We start from the raw sequence: 18,027 nt of genomic DNA on the forward strand, positions 1-18,027 counted from the left end.
AGTGCAGTTAATTACTCAGTTTGAGTTTCCAGTTATGTCAGATACAATCATGGTTTCTTTATTCATGGAGACAAATCATCAAATGACTCCATGAAGGGGTGAGAGTAAAAAACAGGATAAGAAAATATAATGTAAACTCTGAATGTTAAAAGCAATAAGATCCCGATAGAAGATTCTCCTCAGCATGCATATACAGGTGAACAGAAGAGCTCAAAGTTATCATCTCTGTCCAAGAAGCTAGCTCCAAAGAGCTTTCAGTCAAATGGGCTTGCTGTGGCCATAGTCGTCAAGATCACATGACCACTTCATATCTCAATTGAACTTGGGAATGATATTGAAAGTATTTAAAAAATGTTGTGAAAATGTAAGACTCAAAACATTTAATGGCCAAGCAGGTTTCAATACAAATGTACAGTTTTTTTAATATTATTTTGACCAAAAGTAAATTCCATGTATTGTGTCTCATAGGTCTGATTTGATTGTTTACTTTACTGGAAAATTGTTACAATAGATTGAGGGAAAAAAAAAGAAAAAAAAAAAAAGGGCCTACCATAAGATAGCAGGTGATTTTTGACAAGCATAAGAACTCGTGCAAGCCAATACTAACATAAGCAAAAACATATTCAAAAGACATGCATATTAATATGAACAGCTCAACTATAAGCAGTAAACTTATATATACACACATGCTTTTATGAAGAGTCATAAAGTTAGTGAAATCACTATGTACTCTAAAGTGCTACGGAATATGTCAATGCTAAATAAATACACAATTATAATAAAGTGTGATGTCTTAAACGTCATGCAAAACGTGACAATCGATCTTTTACAGCAATACATACCTTGCTGGAAAGGACTGTAGATGATTGAAAGCCATATGCAGGATTTTCAGATGGGGATGTCCAGTTAACAAGGGAACACACTTGTCAGTGAGATTATTATTTGTCACATATAGCTCTTGCAATGAGCTTTGCGTCTCTTCAGACAAACTTGCTACGGGAAGCGTTTCCAGACTATTTGCTGAAGCATTCAAGCATCTTAAGCTGCAAGCGGAAAAGTACTACAGTTTTTAAGTTGAAGGTTTAAAGCTGAAATGAAAATACAAATTACGCGGACAAACAAGGGGGATACACACAAATATATCTACCAGCTGTCCCATATATGTGAACATTGTACAAGTTATGCTACACAAACCGATACAGTGAAGCCAATACCCAATAAGACAGAGTCTAGCCCATACACGCTTGCCAATGCAGTCAGTGGGTACCTGCTTAGGAGCTGTCAGTCACGACACTTGTGGAATTTGTTTTCAGAAGGGATTAGTACTTTGAGAAACTAATGAGATACATACTGCAAAGTATAGCTCCCTTTCAAATACTGTAAGCCGTGTAACAGTCCATGTAAACAAGCTAACAGATAATAGCTAACTTTAAAATCTATTTCTGTTTAATAAATTCCCAAGAAAACTTCCTCTTGAAACAAATACTACATGAGTATCCAAGGTCCACAGCAATAACAAAGGTGCTAAAATCCACTAAATGCTGCTGTTCCTTTTATTTCAGGTGAGTATATATTATGACATTAATCCATCAAGGAGTTAAAGATATAAAGCAAGTTTTCATCAGGACTCCTGAGCAGCTTGTTGGAACTTGCTGCCTGTAATAAAGGGTCACGTGTGGCTCTGAACAGCTAAGTCACAGAGTGCACTGAAAGCAGAGAACTGGGCTGGCCAGTTTGTACAGGCAAGTTCTGGAGTTTTCCTAAAGAACACTGGTGCCAGGCATTTATGCCTGAGTGCCGCCGTCTGGGGGGAAAAAAGGGAGGTAGATAGGTAAAAGCAGGTTGACCATTCCTTATTGGTCTATATAAACAGTTACAACTAGTTAGCATCCTGCCAAATTCTGAACTCTTGTGCATGGAACATCTAATTATCCAATTCACAAAGCAACCCTGAACACTTTAATTACCTCAAACAGGGATAGAGAAAAGACTGTCCTCAATGTTAAAATGCGACAAGGTGCCAATTCTTTGTGGAAAAATCAAGTCACTCTATTTCCCCCTTAACACGTCACACAGTGAGCACAAAATTACAATAGGATTTAAAGTGGACAGGTCACTAAACACTGGAGATACGATTATTTTCATTCTTTAGTCCAACCAACGATTTCTTGGAAATTGGTAACATTACTTCAAGAAATAGTATTATATGCTTTTGCAATGGGGTCACCAATTTGTATGCAACACCATTTGTGTGCTCATGAATGATTCAGCACACAAGAAGGCTCTCTACACTAAAAGACAACACGTTTAGTGGACATAACACTCAACAGCTTCATCTCTGTATTATGGTGGCCCTACATGGTACAATAAAAACGTTTGATTATCCAGTTTATTCGATCGAAATGATCAAATCGAATGAAAGTTGAACTTTTTTTTTTCGATCAAGAAATTCGAACGATTATCCCGTTTTTTTCGAGAAAAATCAGATCGGACATGCTGGAAAAATCTTTATATTCGATCTAACGGAATAATCGAACTAAATTATCTAATCGAGAAAAAAATGAAATAAATAGTGTACCATGTATGGCCACCCTTATACTGACTTACAGGCTTTAATATAAATGCCTGCACTCAATGTGACTTTCCCGGTCAGTGTTTGCCAATTCTGATGGCAGTGCCTATCAATGCCATTGCTTTTGGCAGACTAGGCATGAGCTACAATTTTCCTGAACATGTCTGAACAGCCTGAGACATAATTATGTACCCAAAGATATGGACACGTCTACTGTCACTATTGATGTGAGCAACACTGACCGTACCTCAAAGCAAACACCACTGACCTCAGCCTACTGAACTGACCTAAAATCTGGAGGCTATATATTTAATGCTGCAGTTACTTAAATGGCTTATGTGCATATTACACTATTCTATCTTGCTTTGCGAAATAGAGTTCTTCACAAGTCCTTATTTCAGATACAGGATTGTTATTTTTCTCTTTCTGGGCCTGTGTTTCAAAAAGAGTAGTTATGCCTGAAAATCAATAGTGCATTTTATTAATCATGATCAAACCATTGTAAAGTGCATAGACAGAGGTCACTAAAGATCTAAATGTACAGAATGTTCGAACATGCACAGTGCCCATGGTTAAAGTGTGGGTAGCTGCACAGAGCATGTGTGTTTAGTGTGTGGGTAGCTGCAAACATGCGTCAATACAGAGTTTAGTTAACTACTATAAACAGACCAAACATAGGAACGGTTTTAGTTACACAACTACAGAGATCTGTAAGCATCACACTCGCAGGGATTTCATAAATGATTCAGCAAACCTTTACTGGATGAATTGAAAACTACCTATTAGGTGTCTAGGATTTGCCACACTGACCTAGACCGTTCAGATCAGCTGGGCTTGCTAACCACTGTGGATTTCATGACTGGTAGTTACATGCAGCATTCACCGAAGTTCTCTTAAATACCGTATTTTTCAGACTAGAAGACGCTCCGGACTATAAGACGCACCTAGGTTTAGAGGGCAAAAATCAGGAGGAAAAAAAACAAAAACAAAACCCTAAACCTGGAGCGTCTATAGTGCTGGGGCATCTTAGTGACCTTTTTTTTTCACTGCTTGCTGTAGTCAACTCTTGAGGCAACTGGTATTGTTTAAAAGGAAACATCCATATCCCTCTCAGCTAAGATTCCCTTTAAGCACACCAACTCTTCCCCATTCAAATGAGCTCCCCCGACATTTCCCGAGCAGTGTGTCACTCACATCGCCAGGCTTTTAAACAGCGTGCCTGTATGAATAGGTTCATCCTCATAGCACAGGCTTCACACAATCCGGTATTTGCACCGGCCATGTGGATGCCTGTGTCATTGCCGGGATTGTCAGGGGACAGGAGCGCTGTCCTGCACCAATCACATTAAAGCACATGAGCCCGCATTGCTTACGATAGGTAACAATAGTTCCTTGGGCGGGCTCATGTTTCTGACTGCTATTGGGGACAGGAGCGCTGTATAGTGATTGGCTGATCCGTGGACTAACTGTCAAATGACAGTTAGGTCCATACATGTGTACAAACGACTTGTTGTTTGAAAGTCTATTACTTTGACACAAGTCGTTTGATCAGTTTTTTGATCTGGTCCATTGTTCTATCAAGTCCATTGACCAGTCAAACGACATTTAAATTAGCTGCAATTAGCATTTCAAACATTTTGTTGTCTGTGTGTACAAGGAGTCTGGATGACTTTTTGTTTGAATGACAAGTTGTTCAAACGTCCAGTTTGAAAGACAATCATGCATAAAATCAGACATGTGTTAGCATGTTATGACCACACAGGAAGTACAGTTTTTTCAGCAACTTTGGCAGAAATATAAACAGTTTAACAGTACTATTTTCATTTATAGTAAGAGTGATATGGAGACTGACATGTTTATTTTCTTTTAAACAATGCAAATTGCCTGACTATCCTGCTGATCATCTGCCTCTAATATACTTTTAGCCAAAAACCCTGAACAAGCAAGTGGATCAGGTGCTCTGACTGGATTAGCTGCATGCGTTAGGTGTGTTTCAGACACTACTGCAGCCAAAGAGATCAGCAGGGCTGCCATGCAGCTGGTATTATTTTAAATGAACTAAATATGGCAGCTTCCATATCTTCTCACTTCAGGTGTCCCTTAAATGAAGAATACAGGCTGTCAAGAGTTGCACTTTAAGGTGGCCACTAAAGATACAATCTGTTTCATTCAATTTTACCAAATCTATGTAGTATAGGGTAAACTGAGTGAATCTATTGAATGGATAATTTAGGCAGTTACCTTATATTACATAGAAATGGTAAGATTGGATGAAACCGATTGGACCACGCCCTCGCTATGCCAATATATAGGATAGTGTGTATTTTGTGTCACTTTAAAAATGCACATACTGGGTGATTTTATCACAAATCTCAGACTAGTGGAAGGAGCTTGTTCCTCCTGACAAGGACAGGCAAAGCTGTATTTGAAGTTACATGCCTCATTGGTAATTAACTTAAGGAGAAAAAAACTTGATAAGACTTTAGGCCCATACACACCTGATTTTTGCGAACGACGGGTTGTTTGAACGTCCCGTCGTTCAGTCGTTCGCACGCCAAATCGGGCGTGTGTACAGACTGTCGTTCAGGTGATATGACTGGTCCAGAGCGATCCGAGTTATCACCCGAACGATAGTCTGTACACACGCCCGATTTGGCGTTCAAACGACCCGTCGTTCGCAAAAATCAGACGTGTGTATGGGCCTTTACAGATCACCTGCTCAGTTTTCCTCCTGAAAACAGAAAAGAAACAGAGCAGGTTTCTACCTGATAAGGAAGTTTATCTCATCAATTCACATTCTTGGCAGAATGCTCACAATAGCTGTACATATATCAGTATGTCATCAAAAAATTGTAATGACCATATAGGCTAGGTTCACAGAGGGACATTATGGTCCCGCATTATAAAGTCCTATAACTGTTTACCGAACTGCAATGTTAAGGCTATGCGATGTTGCGTTATGGTAATGCACTGCTGCAGTGCATAACTTCTAAATGCAGACTTTAGATACAGGGAAGCATACTTTTCATGGCCTGTATGCTTCACTGTACCTACTGTATGCAACATTAATGTGACATTAATGTGCATGCGTATATGTTATTACAGAATTCCTTTTTTTTGTCTGACAGTCACAGCAGTGTCCATAATATATTCCTGGTTCGGTGCAATTGCGAACTTGCTGGGGGCGGGGTGACTCAAATCAGTCATGCCCCTCAGCTTGGCCAGTCTAACTGCAGCCCAGTCTTTGTCCCTCCCCTTTATTTCCCTGCTAGACTCCCACTACCTCAGCACGCAGTCAGTTTGGAGTCTGACTTCTTGTGGACAGAGGACAAGAAGCACCAAGTAGCTAGCAGCACAACCAGTGCACCACTCACAACACAGACAGCAACAGAGTTAGAAGCTCCTGCCAGGCCCGCAGGGGTGTAGTGCCCTATTTCTGCAGGGACAAGATTACAGAGGCAAGGCTAGTCACTAACGTGTTGGGGAGGAAAGTTATGTAGGAACTGCCGGCATTTGAATTAGCTCCAGCCGTAGCCAGTCCATTCTGCATACATTAATCCCCCAGCCAGCAGGAAAAAAGTAAAGTTGAATAAGACAAAGCCAAAGCTGGTGGGAACAGCTCAGCCTTCTGCATGGTATTTTAGTCTCTGAAATGTACGAATGTTTACTAAATGCCTTAACTTAAGGATATACTTGAGAAAACATGTACAGTGGAGGAAATAATTATTTGACCCTTCACTGATTTTGTAAGTTTGTCCAATGACAAAGAAATGAAAAGTCTCAGAACAGTATCATTTCAATGGTAGGTTTATTTTAACAGTGGCAGATAGCACATCAAAAGAAAAATCGAAAAAATAACCTTAAATAAAAAATAGCAACTGATTTGCATTTCATTGAGTGAAATAAGTTTTTGAACCCTCTAACAATAAAAGACTTAATACTTAGTGGAAAAACCCTTGTTTGCAAGCAGAGAGGTCAAACGTTTCTTGTAATTGATGACCAAGTTTGCACACATTTTAGGAGGAATGTTGGTCCACTCCTCTTTGCAGATCATCTCTAAATCCCTAAGGTTTCGAGGCTGTCTCTGTGCAACTCTGAGCTTGAGCTCCCTCCATAGGTTTTCTATTGGATTAAGGTCCGGAGACTGACTAGGCCACTCCATGACCTTAATGTGCTTTTTCTTGAGCCACTCCTTTGTTGCCTTTGCTGTATGTTTTGGGTCATTGTCATGCTGGAACACCCATCCACGACCCATTTTCAGTTTCCTGGCAGAGGGAAGGAGGTTGTCGTTCAGGATTTCACGATACATGGCTCCGTCCATTTTCCCGTTAATGCGATTAAGTTGTCCTGTGCCCTTAGCAGAAAGACACCCCCAAAGCAAAATGTTTCCACCCCCATGCTTGACGGTGGGGACAGTGTTTTGGGGGTCATAGGCAGCATTTTTCTTCCTCCAAACACAGCGAGTTGAGTTAATGCCAAAGAGCTCTATTTTGGTCTCATCAGACCACAGCACCTTCTCCCAGTCACTCACAGAATCATTCAGGTGTTCATTGGCAAACTTCAGACGGGCCTGCACATGTGCCTTCTTGAGCAGGGGGACCTTGCGAGCCCAGCAGGATTTTAATCCATTGCGGTGTAATGTGTTTCCAATGGTTTTCTTGGTGACTGTGGTCCCTGCTAATTTGAGGTCATTCTCTAACTCCTCCCGTGTAGTTCTAGGATGCTTTTTCACCTTTCTCAGAACCATTGACACCCCACGAGGTGAGATCTTGCGTGGAGCCCCAGAGCGAGGTCGATTGATGGTCATTTTGTGCTCCTTCCATTTTGGAACAATCGCACCAACAGTTGTCACCTTCTCTCCCAGCTTCTTGCTAATGGTTTTGTAGCCTATTCCAGCCTTGTGCAGGTCTACAATTTTGTCTCTGACATCCTTGGACAGCTCTTTGGTCTTTCCCATGTTGGAGAGTTTGGAGTCTGCTTGATTGATTGATTCTGTGGACAGGTGTCTTTTATACAGGTGACTAGTTAAGACAGGTGTCCTTAATGAGGGTGACTAATTGAGTAGAAGTGTCTAACCACTCTGTGGGAGCCAGAACTCTTAATGGTTGGTAGGGGTTCAAAAACTTATTTCACTCAATGAAATGCAAATCAGTTGCTATCTTTTATTTAAGGTTATTTTTTTGATTTTCCTGTTGATGTGCTATCTGCCACTGTTAAAATAATCCTACCATTGAAATGATACTGTTCTGAGACTTTTCATTTCTTTGTCATTGGACAAACTTACAAAATCAATGAGGGGTCAAATAATTATTTCCTTCACTGTATGTGCATTTGCCAACAAATGAAAGCTGTCCCTGTATCTTTGATACCACCCCCTGGCCCAGCAGGACACCTACGTGCTTTCTTCTTGGGAACAGCCAGGGTGCACCAAGGTAGCTGCCATCATCCACAACTGGCCACACTTTGAAGGATACATCTGTGTAGAGCGCTCCTGGCCATAATGCATGCTGGGAGCTGTAGTATGTACATATCCCTGTCAGATGTACAGACTACAGCTTCTGGCATGCATCTCCCAAAATGCAGTGTGGAAGTGCACTAACAAGGAAGATTTTTGCAAGGAAGTGTGGACTGTAATGGCTACCTCCACAGGATCAACCCCCTTGTAGGTAAAAGATGGTGCTCCTTCTCCCTTTACCCCAATGGCATGCTATGTTTCAAAGGAGATTAATAAATTAAAAAAAAAAAAAAAAAAAAGTGTACCGTTGCTCAGTGCACTTTAACAAGAACTCTAGCCTAAACATTTTAATTTTTATGGTGACATGAATTAAAATCTCTTGGGTTGTTATTGTCAATACTCCTCTACTAATTTCAACTGATGTAACCACAATCATATGGGCAGGAAGTGAGGGGTAAATGCCACAGGAATGGAGGGGTAACTTTTTTTTAATCTAATACAGATCAGGGCCGGATTTCTGGGAAGGTCACCAAGGTCATGGCCTTGGGCAGTAAAAGCAAAAGGGCGTCAGGACTTGAAGAGATAAGAGGTCATAAATCTCTCCTGGTCTGCATTTGCCCGAATTCCAGTTCTCTACATCCCTCTCCCTTCCTAGTAGAGAGCAGAACTCCTGAGAAGTGAGTTTTCAGTTGGTGACGGCAGGCCTTGGGGCACTGGAAAGTAAAAATCCTGCACTGATAAAGACAGTACAAGATCTTGCAGTTGCAATTCATCAATCCAAAATTAAAAATATAACTGTTTGGTTGGACTCAAAAACCACAAATTAAAGGGCAGCAATCCTGCGCATCCTACAATTACTCACCTGTTTGATTTCATCAGCAAATTGGCTGGAAGTGCCTGAAGCTGGTTATGCTGCACGTCCAATATCTCAAGCTGAGTACACTCAATACATTCTGGAAGCTGAGAAAGCAGATTATAGCCTGCAAGCAACTTCCGCACACCATTGGCACAGAACAACCTGTGTAGCAAAAGACAGACTAGCCGTTAAATCAATTGGAAGTAAGCGGCAGGTGACATGCAGACACAATGCACTTACCAAATGAACACATTTTTCTCTAATACCAGTACCACAAATATCTCACCTGTTATATACTATGCACACTCATTCTGCAGAAAAGGCTAATCAGAAACCTTACAATGAACAATGGTTATTGACTAAATATGATCTAACCTACTACCCACCAACATTATGGTCTTCAAGCAGATTAAATGACCTCCATGCCTGGCAAACATGATATTACTTTGTTTTTATTATACCATCGTTCTTAGTAATTTAAATAAACTATTCAGATACACTATTTGTATCAGGCCAGATTCACAGTAGGACCTTGAATAGTAAAGTTGCAATGCAACAAAAAAGTGGTAACGCAGATTAACGCTGTGTTACCATCACATAAAGTAAGTATAGTAAAGCATACAGTGAATGAAAAGTATGCTTTCCTGTACCTGGTAACGTGTGTGTTTGACCTGTTGCCGACCGCTCCACACCAACTGGCCTGAACGCGGCGGCAGCCCTAGGACCACTCCACGCCGATTGGCGTGAATGGCTTCCTATGGGGTTTGTAGGAGAACGCGTGCGTCGATGCGTGTATCTCTGCTTGGATAACGGAGCTCCACCTTCAGTCTCCCAGCAGCGAATGCAGCTCGGAGACTGTTAGATGGCGAAACCGCCGTCTACTATGTACAGCGCTGCGATCTAAGGCAGCACTGTACTGGGGACAGCCGTGTCACACGGCTGTCCCTCTGGGGGAACACAGGAGCGATCCGTTATGATAGGCTGACTGGGGGAGGGAAAATTTAAATAAGTAAATTTATTTTTTCTTTTTTTAAAAGAAAAATATTTACACAAAAAAAACAAAAAGCCAAAACCAAGAAAACTCTGTTGGTGGAGAGAAAAGGGGGGAGGGGAGAAATCACTTGCTTAGTAGTGCGGCCCTGCAGCGAGGCCTTAAAGCTGCAGTGGCCCATTTAGCAAAAAATGGCCTGGTCACAAGGCTACATATTACAATTCAATGCGAACGTGACACAGGGTTTTAATTACATTGCAGTAAGCTGCATTATAAGCCTTTATAACGCAGCACAGCAATGTCCTACTGCAATCCAAGCCTCAGCCGAATACATTGCTTCTGTTACCTGGTTTACCACCTTGCATTACTAGATGTTTGATAACAATTTATGCAGAAATCTAATGGATCAGAATGCTGTCACCGGTAGCTTTTTGTCACTCCTGCGCTCTCACCCTTCCTTGACTGTCAAGAAAATAGACTTTCCAGATAAACTTTCAAACGGTATTTTAATTAAAAAAAAAAAAAAAAAAAAAAAAAAAGAGTACTTGTGTTTCTATTGAATCTATGCTTTAGTTCAATATTAAACATTTAGCAGTGTATAGTAGCATTAAAGAGAACCAGAGACTAAGCACCCTCATGTATTTTACCTTACAAATCAGTGGGAACATGACAGTAAACACCTAATCTGCTCTTTGTTTCATTGTTCTCTGTTTAAAGCGGATCCGAGATGAAAAACTAAATAAAACAAGTGACTTGTCTATATATCTTATCTAAAGTTTAGATAGTTTACACAGCAAATCTATCTTTAAACAGCTTCAACAGTATATTAATATTTTTTCCTGTGATACAATGGGAGCAGACATGTTTTCTGCTTGTCACTATTACACAATTACACACACAGGCAAGCTTATCTGTATCTAGGCATGCTAATCTGCATATTCTGTGAAAACTCCACTCTTATCTCCTCCATTACACAGGCAACTGATCTGTATCTGCACTGCAGCTCTCAGATTGTGAAAACTCTGCCTCTGAAATCTATAGCTAGTAAAACTTTTTTCACCTGCCCAGACTGAAATCCCACAATCCCTTGCAAGCGCCAAGGCACTCTGGAGAAGCTGTGGGTGTGGCTTGTTTAGTTTATATGAAATTAGGGTATTAAAACAAAACAAGTATTTGGCTTGAGGAATGCCCTATAAACTATATGTAAGGAACACAATTATGCAAGGAGTAAAAGTTCATCTCGGATCCACTTTAATCTGACTGTTCTCACCTCTGATAAGAATCCCGACTGAGCATTCAGTCTGGCTTTGCTACGGAATGATTATAGCTGAGTCTGTCTTCTCTGGTGTTTTTTCAAGCCCAAGCCTGCCCCCTTGTGGCTCTGCTATAATGACTCCGCTACAATCATTCCCAGCAAAGCCAGACTGAATGTGCAGTCCAGGATTCTTATCACAGCTGATAACAGACACTTTTAGCAGTGAGGATCAAAGAGAGCAGGGTAGGTGTTTGCTCTAATGTTCACACTTATATATATGGTAAAATACATGAGGGTGCTTCGTCTCTGGTTCACTTTAAAGCATACCTGAAATGACAGGCTATAAGCATAGATATATAGTACTAGTCCTACTAAGAAACTGTCTGAAGTCACTTTTTAGTTTCCTGTACAGGAAGCGTTAAAAAAATAATAATAATGTTATCTATGCACATAGTAGGCAAAACCATCTAACATAGCTGAGAAAAGCTTGCCAATAGCATTTTCAAACTGGAAAGTTCAAGGAGGCGTCATGTCTGTTCTGCTGCTGACTGAAGTATGTATCCTTATAATATACATCAGACTGTCACAGATGCTGTTTAGAATTCAATCTTAAAAATTAAGACCTTCGGCCGCAAATAAAAATTGTTGATTCTGTACTATGTTACTAATATGTTTATTAAAACATATGTTTAATAAAACATATACAATTAATTAACTCATAAGTTTATTTTCAGCTCAAGTTTGCTTTAAGAAGTGTTTTTGGGCATTTCTTTCCACAGTTAAACTTTGAACACTTGAATTATGACAATTTTTCAGTAAACTTTTATACGTTTTCAATTAAACAGTAACAAATAAAATTCATTATCGGCAGATATGGATATTCTACTTTTAAAACACCAAGCAAATGAATGTTAGGGCAGAACTAACTAAAAAGCATGTAATGGCTATACTAGCTTCACTAATAATAATAATGATGATGATGATAATACTCTACACAAAAAAATATATATAATATATAAATATATAATATATAAATATATATATATATACACACACACACACACACACACATACATATATACACACACTATATATACACACACTATATATATATATATATATATATATATATATATATATATATATATATATATATATATATATATATATATACACATATATATATATATACACACACACACATATACATATACATACATACATATATATATATATATGGAGGAATGTTGGCCCACTCCTCTTTGCAGATCATCTCTAAATCCTTAAAGAGGAGCTGTTAGGTATAAGGTCTCAGAGAAAATAAACACATAATATATCAGTAGCTAAACATTAGCTGTACTTACATTACATATGCATTTCACTGTCCACGTTTGGATTTCACAGAAGTTTTATATAGTATTTGCAGAGAATGATGCTCCGACAGCTCATGGCAGGTTCCATGTTTGTCTGTCTCCTATGAAGCCAAATGTGTCGTCATGTCCTGCCTGCTTCCTGATGATTCACTCACACAAACGATCGGTAATGTAAAACACTACTGTGCAGTGAATATTAATTAGCCATGTGGCTAGGAACAATAGCGGACTCCTGCAGCGTACTCTGCCGGGAGTTTTTTCAATGTTGTGAGCTGCTGCTTTTGTAACACGAGCCCTGTAACTTATCACTAGCAGCCGAGGGGAGGGCCCCAGAATGCTTTGCTGTATGGTATGCGGCTCTCGGCTTCTTAAGAGCTTGGGTCTAACAACTTTGCTGATAAGCACACATCAAAACTAAGAGAGATTTTTAACTTAGTATTGCCTTTTTGGCTTCCTTCTAAACTGTTTAACACAGGAGAATAGAGGTTTAAATTAGCTTTTGCAGCCTGACAGTTACTCTTTAAGGTTTCGAGGCTTTCTCTGTGCAACTCTGAGCTTGAGCTCCCTCCATAGGTTTTCTATTGGATTAAGGTCCGGAGACTGACTAGGCCACTCCATGACCTTAATGTGCTTCTTCTTGAGCCACTCCTTTGTTGCCTTTGCTGTATGTTTTGGGTCATTGTCGTGCTGGAACACCCGTCCACGACCCATTTTCAGTTTCCTGGCAGAGGGAAGGAGGTTGTCGTTCAGGATTTCACGATACATGGCTCCGTCCATTTTCCCGTTAATGCGATTAAGTTGTCCTGTGCCCTTAGCAGAAAGACACCCCCAAAGCAAAATGTTTCCACCCCCATGCTTGACGGTGGGGACGGTGTTTTGGGGGTCATAGGCAGCATTTTTCTTCCTCCAAACACAGCGAGTTGAGTTAATGCCAAAGAGCTCTATTTTGGTCTCATCAGACCACAGCACCTTCTCCCAGTCACTCACAGAATCATTCAGGTGTTCATTGGCAAACTTTAGACGGGCCTGCACATGTGCCTTCTTGAGCAGGGGGACCTTGCGAACCCTGCAGGATTTTAATTCATTGCGGTGTAATATGTTTCCAATGGTTTTCTTGGTGACTGTGGTCCCTGCTAATTTGAGGTCATTCACTAACTCCTCCCGTGTAGTTCTAGGATGCTTTTTCACCTTTCTCAGAACTATTGACACCCCACGAGGTGAGATCTTGCGTCTAGCCCCAGAGCGAGGTCGATTGATGGTCATTTTGTGCTCCTTCCATTTTGGAACAATCGCACCAACAGTTGTCACCTTCTCTCCCAGCTTCTTGCTAATGGTTTTGTAGCCCATTCCAGCCTTGTGCAGGTCTACAATTTTGTCTCTGACATTCTTGGACAGCTCTTTGGTCTTTCCCATGTTGGAGAGTTTGGAGTCTGCTTGATTGATTGATTCTGTGGACAGGTGTCTTTTATACAGGTGACTAGTTAAGACAGGTGTCCTTAATGAGGGTGACTAATTGAGTAGAAGTGTCTGACCACTCTGTGGGAGCCAGAACTCTTAATGGTTGGTAGGGGTTCAAAAACTTATTTCACTCAATGAAATGCAAATCAGTTGCTATCTTTTATTTAAGGTTATTTTTTCGATTTTCCTTTTGATGTGCTATCTGCCACTGTTAAAATAAACCTACCATTGAAATGGTACTGTTCTGAGACTTTTCATTCCTTTGTCATTGGACAAACTTACAAAATCAGTGAGGGGTCAAATAATTATTTCCTCCACTGTACACACACACACACACACACACACACACACACACACACACACACACACACACACACACACACACACATACATATACATATACATACATACATACATACATATATATATATATATATATATATATATATATATATATATATATATATAGATAGATATATATAGATATAGATAGATAGATAGATAGATACACCAAAGCAAAAATCTTATGATACACACGCTGGCACTTGATAAGAGAAAAATGATACTGATGGAGAATGTTAGGCAGATTTTATTCACTGGAAATTGATAGGGCCTCTAAGAATTAGCAGCATGTTTTGGGAAATATGTAGACATTTACTTTAATTCTGTCTTGTTACAGGAACTCGCTATTAAAATAAAATGTTGACAGTGCAGAGCTATGAATAATGAATGACAGACAAAAGATCAACACAGGAATGAATACTGGTAGTGTAAGTTAAAGTCCGAACACTCACCGTGTAGGAAGCTTGGTCAGGTGATTGTGGCTGACATCTATTACCTCCAGGCTTTTGCTTTCACCAACCCACTCAGGCAGGCAATCCAAGCAATTTCTGTTTAAAGCATGAAGACTGAATGTGAGTAGTGTTTCCAGCTGTAAAATTAGGTTTATAGAAGCAGAAACTGACAGTGCTACAAACTGCTCTTTTTTTTCTGAAAGAGTAACAATGCCCCAGTGCTTCATTAACTGCAAGAATCTCTACACAACACAAGAATCAATTAAGTTCATTGTTTGTCTCCAGGGGACAGAAAGCAAGCAAAATATGATCTCTGGCTGCTAGAGTGTAATAATAAAATAGCTTTTATTATAGCACGGCTATAATAAAAAAACTGCACAATTTACAGAAGATATAGACCAGTGTTTCTCAACTGTATTACAGCATGTACCCTTTTTATAAAAGATTATGTTTGACAAGTACCCTCTATTGTAGTTAAACAATTATATCAAGCACTCCTATGGCACATGCACACACAAATGCCTACTCTTTCTTTTGGTTAGACAAACACATATCCCTTTTTTTGTTAGGAGTAGGGATAGGCAATAACATGCAAATAATTCAGAGTTGACGCAGGATTATGAAATATTTTGTATGAAAATGTATGCAGCCTTAACCACTTGAGGACCGTAGGCTTTACCCCCCGGACCAGACCCTTTTTTTCCAATTCAGACCACTGCAGCTTTCACGGTTTATTGCTCGCTCATACAACCTACCACCTAAATGAATTTTGGCTCCTTTTCTTGTCACTAATAAAGCTTTCTTTTGGTGCTATTTGATTGCTGCTGCGATTTTTACTTTTTATTATATTCATCAAAAAAGACATGAATTTTGTCAAAAAAAATTTTTTTTTATTTTCTGCGCTGACATTTTTCAAATAAAGTAAAATTTCTGTATACATGCAGCACGAAAAATGTGGACAAACATGTTTTTAATTAAAAAAAACAAACAATTCAGCGTATATTGATTGGTTTGGGTAAAAGTTATAGCGTTTACAAACTATGGTGCAAAAAGTGATTTTTCCCATTTTGAAGCATCTATGACTTTTCTGACCACCTGTCATGTTTCATGAGGGGCTAGAATTCCAGGATAGTATAAATACCCCCCAAATAACCCTATTTTGGAAAGAAGACATCCCAAAGTATTCACTGAGAGGCATGGTGAGTTCATAGAAGATTTTATTTTTTGTCACAAGTTAGCGGAAAATGACACTTTGTGACAAAGAAAGAAAAAAAAAAAAGTTTCCATTTTTGCTAACTTGCGAAAAAAAAAAAAATGAAATCTGCCACGGACTCACTATGTTCCTCTCTAATACCTTGAAGTTTCTACTTTCCAAAATGGGGTCATTTGTGGGGTGTTTACTGTCCTGACATTTTGGGGGTGCCTAATTGTAAGCACCCCTGTAAAGCCTAAAGGTGCTCATTGGACTTTGGGCCCCTTAGCGCAGTTAGGCTGCAAAAAAATGCCACACATGTGGTATTGCCGTACTCAGGAGAAGTAGTATAATGTGTTTTGGGGTGTATTTTTACACATACCCATGCTGAGTGGGAGAAACATCTCGGAAAGGCCCAGTGCACACCGAGCGGTTTTTGGAGCGATCCGCCAGCCGCATCCGCCTGGAAAAATGCTTGGCTAATGTATTGCAATGGGATGGTGCACACCGGCGGTTTGAGGTTTTTGCCAAGCCGCAAACGCGCCTCCTGCTGCGCGTTTGCGGTTTGCTAAAAAACCTCAAACTGCCGGTGTGCACCACACATTGAAATACAATAGCCAAGCGTTTTCACTGGCTGATGCGGCTGGTGGATCGCATACAAAATCTGCTTGGTGTGCACCCGGCCAAATATCTGCTCTCTGCTTCCAAAACTGCTAGCGTTTTGACGATCTGCTAGCGGTTTTGGTGTGCACTGGGCCTTAATGACAATTGTTTGATTTTTTTTTTTTTTACACACAATTGTCCATTTAAAGAGATATTTCTCCCGCTCAGCATGGGTATGTGTAAAAATACACCCCAAAACACATTATACTACTTCTCCTGAGTACAGCGATACCAAATGTGTGGCACTTTTTTGCACCCTAACTGCGCTAAGGGGCCCAAAGTCCAATGAGTACCTTTAGGATTTCACAGGTCATTTTTGTTTCAAGACTACTCCTCACGGTTTAGGGCCCCTAAAATGCCAGGGCAGTATAGGAATCCCACTAATGACCCCAATTTAGAAAGAAGACACCCCAAGGTATTCCGTTAGGAGTATGGTGAGTTCATAGAAGATTTTATTTTTTGTCACAAGTTAGCGTAAATTGGTTTTAATTGTTTTTTTTCCACAAAGTGTCATTTTCAGCTAACTTGTGACAAAAAATAAAATCTTCTATGAACTCACCATACTCCTAACGGAATACCTTTGGGAGTCTTCTTTCTAGAATGGGGTCATTTGTGGGGTTCCTATACTGCCCTGGCATTTTAGGGGCCCTAAACCGTGAGGAGTAGTCTTGAAACCAAATGTCGCAAAATGACCTGTGAAATCCTAAAGGTACTCATTGGACTTTGGGCCCCTTAGCGCACTTAGGGTGTAAAAAAGTGCCACACATGTGGTACCTCCGTACTCAGGAGCAGTAGTATAATGTGTTTTGGGGTGTATTTTTACACAAACCCATGCTGGGTGGGAGAAATATCTCTGTAAATGACGTTTGATTTTTTTTTTACACACAATTGTCCATTTACAGAGAGATTTCTCCCACCCAGCATGGGTATGTGTAAAAATACACCCCAAAACACATTATACTACTTCTCCTGAGTACGGCGGTACCACGTGTGACACTTTTTTGCAGCCTAACTGTGCTAAGGGGCACAGGTCATTTTGAGGCATTTGTTTTCTAGACTACTCCTCACGGTTTAGTGCCCCTAAAATCCCAGGTTAGTATAGGAACCCCACAAGTGACCCCATTTTAGAAAGAAGACACCCCAAGGTATTCCGTTAGGTGTATGGCGAGTTCATAGAAGATTTTATTTTTTGTCACAAGTTAGTGAAAAATGACACTTTGTGAAAAAAAAAAAAATCAATTTCCGATAACTTTAGACAAAAAATAAAATCTTCTATGAACTCGTCATACACCTAACAGAATACCTTGGGGTGTCTTTTTTCTAAAATGGGGTCACTTGTGGGGTTCCTATACCGCCCTGGCATTTTACGGGCCCAAAACCGTGAGTAGTCTGGAAACCAAATGTCTCAAAATGACTGT

General features: G+C 40.0%; 1 protein-coding gene across 1 annotated transcript in view; it reads right to left on the reverse strand.

The window, feature by feature from the left end:
* PHLPP1 (PH domain and leucine rich repeat protein phosphatase 1) overlaps positions 1–18,027 on the reverse strand; it is a 232,367-nt gene that overhangs the window by 17,929 nt on the left and 196,411 nt on the right. Inside the window, exons 9-11 of the mRNA XM_068236762.1 lie at positions 14,755–14,850; positions 8,890–9,045; positions 843–1,043 (exon numbers count right to left, since the gene is read on the reverse strand). Coding sequence (XP_068092863.1) covers positions 843–1,043; positions 8,890–9,045; positions 14,755–14,850 — 453 coding nt within the window. The remainder of the gene's footprint in view (positions 1–842; positions 1,044–8,889; positions 9,046–14,754; positions 14,851–18,027) is intronic.

Source organism: Hyperolius riggenbachi, chromosome 5 (genome assembly GCF_040937935.1).
Source record: "Hyperolius riggenbachi isolate aHypRig1 chromosome 5, aHypRig1.pri, whole genome shotgun sequence".
Taxonomy (NCBI): domain Eukaryota; kingdom Metazoa; phylum Chordata; class Amphibia; order Anura; family Hyperoliidae; genus Hyperolius; species Hyperolius riggenbachi.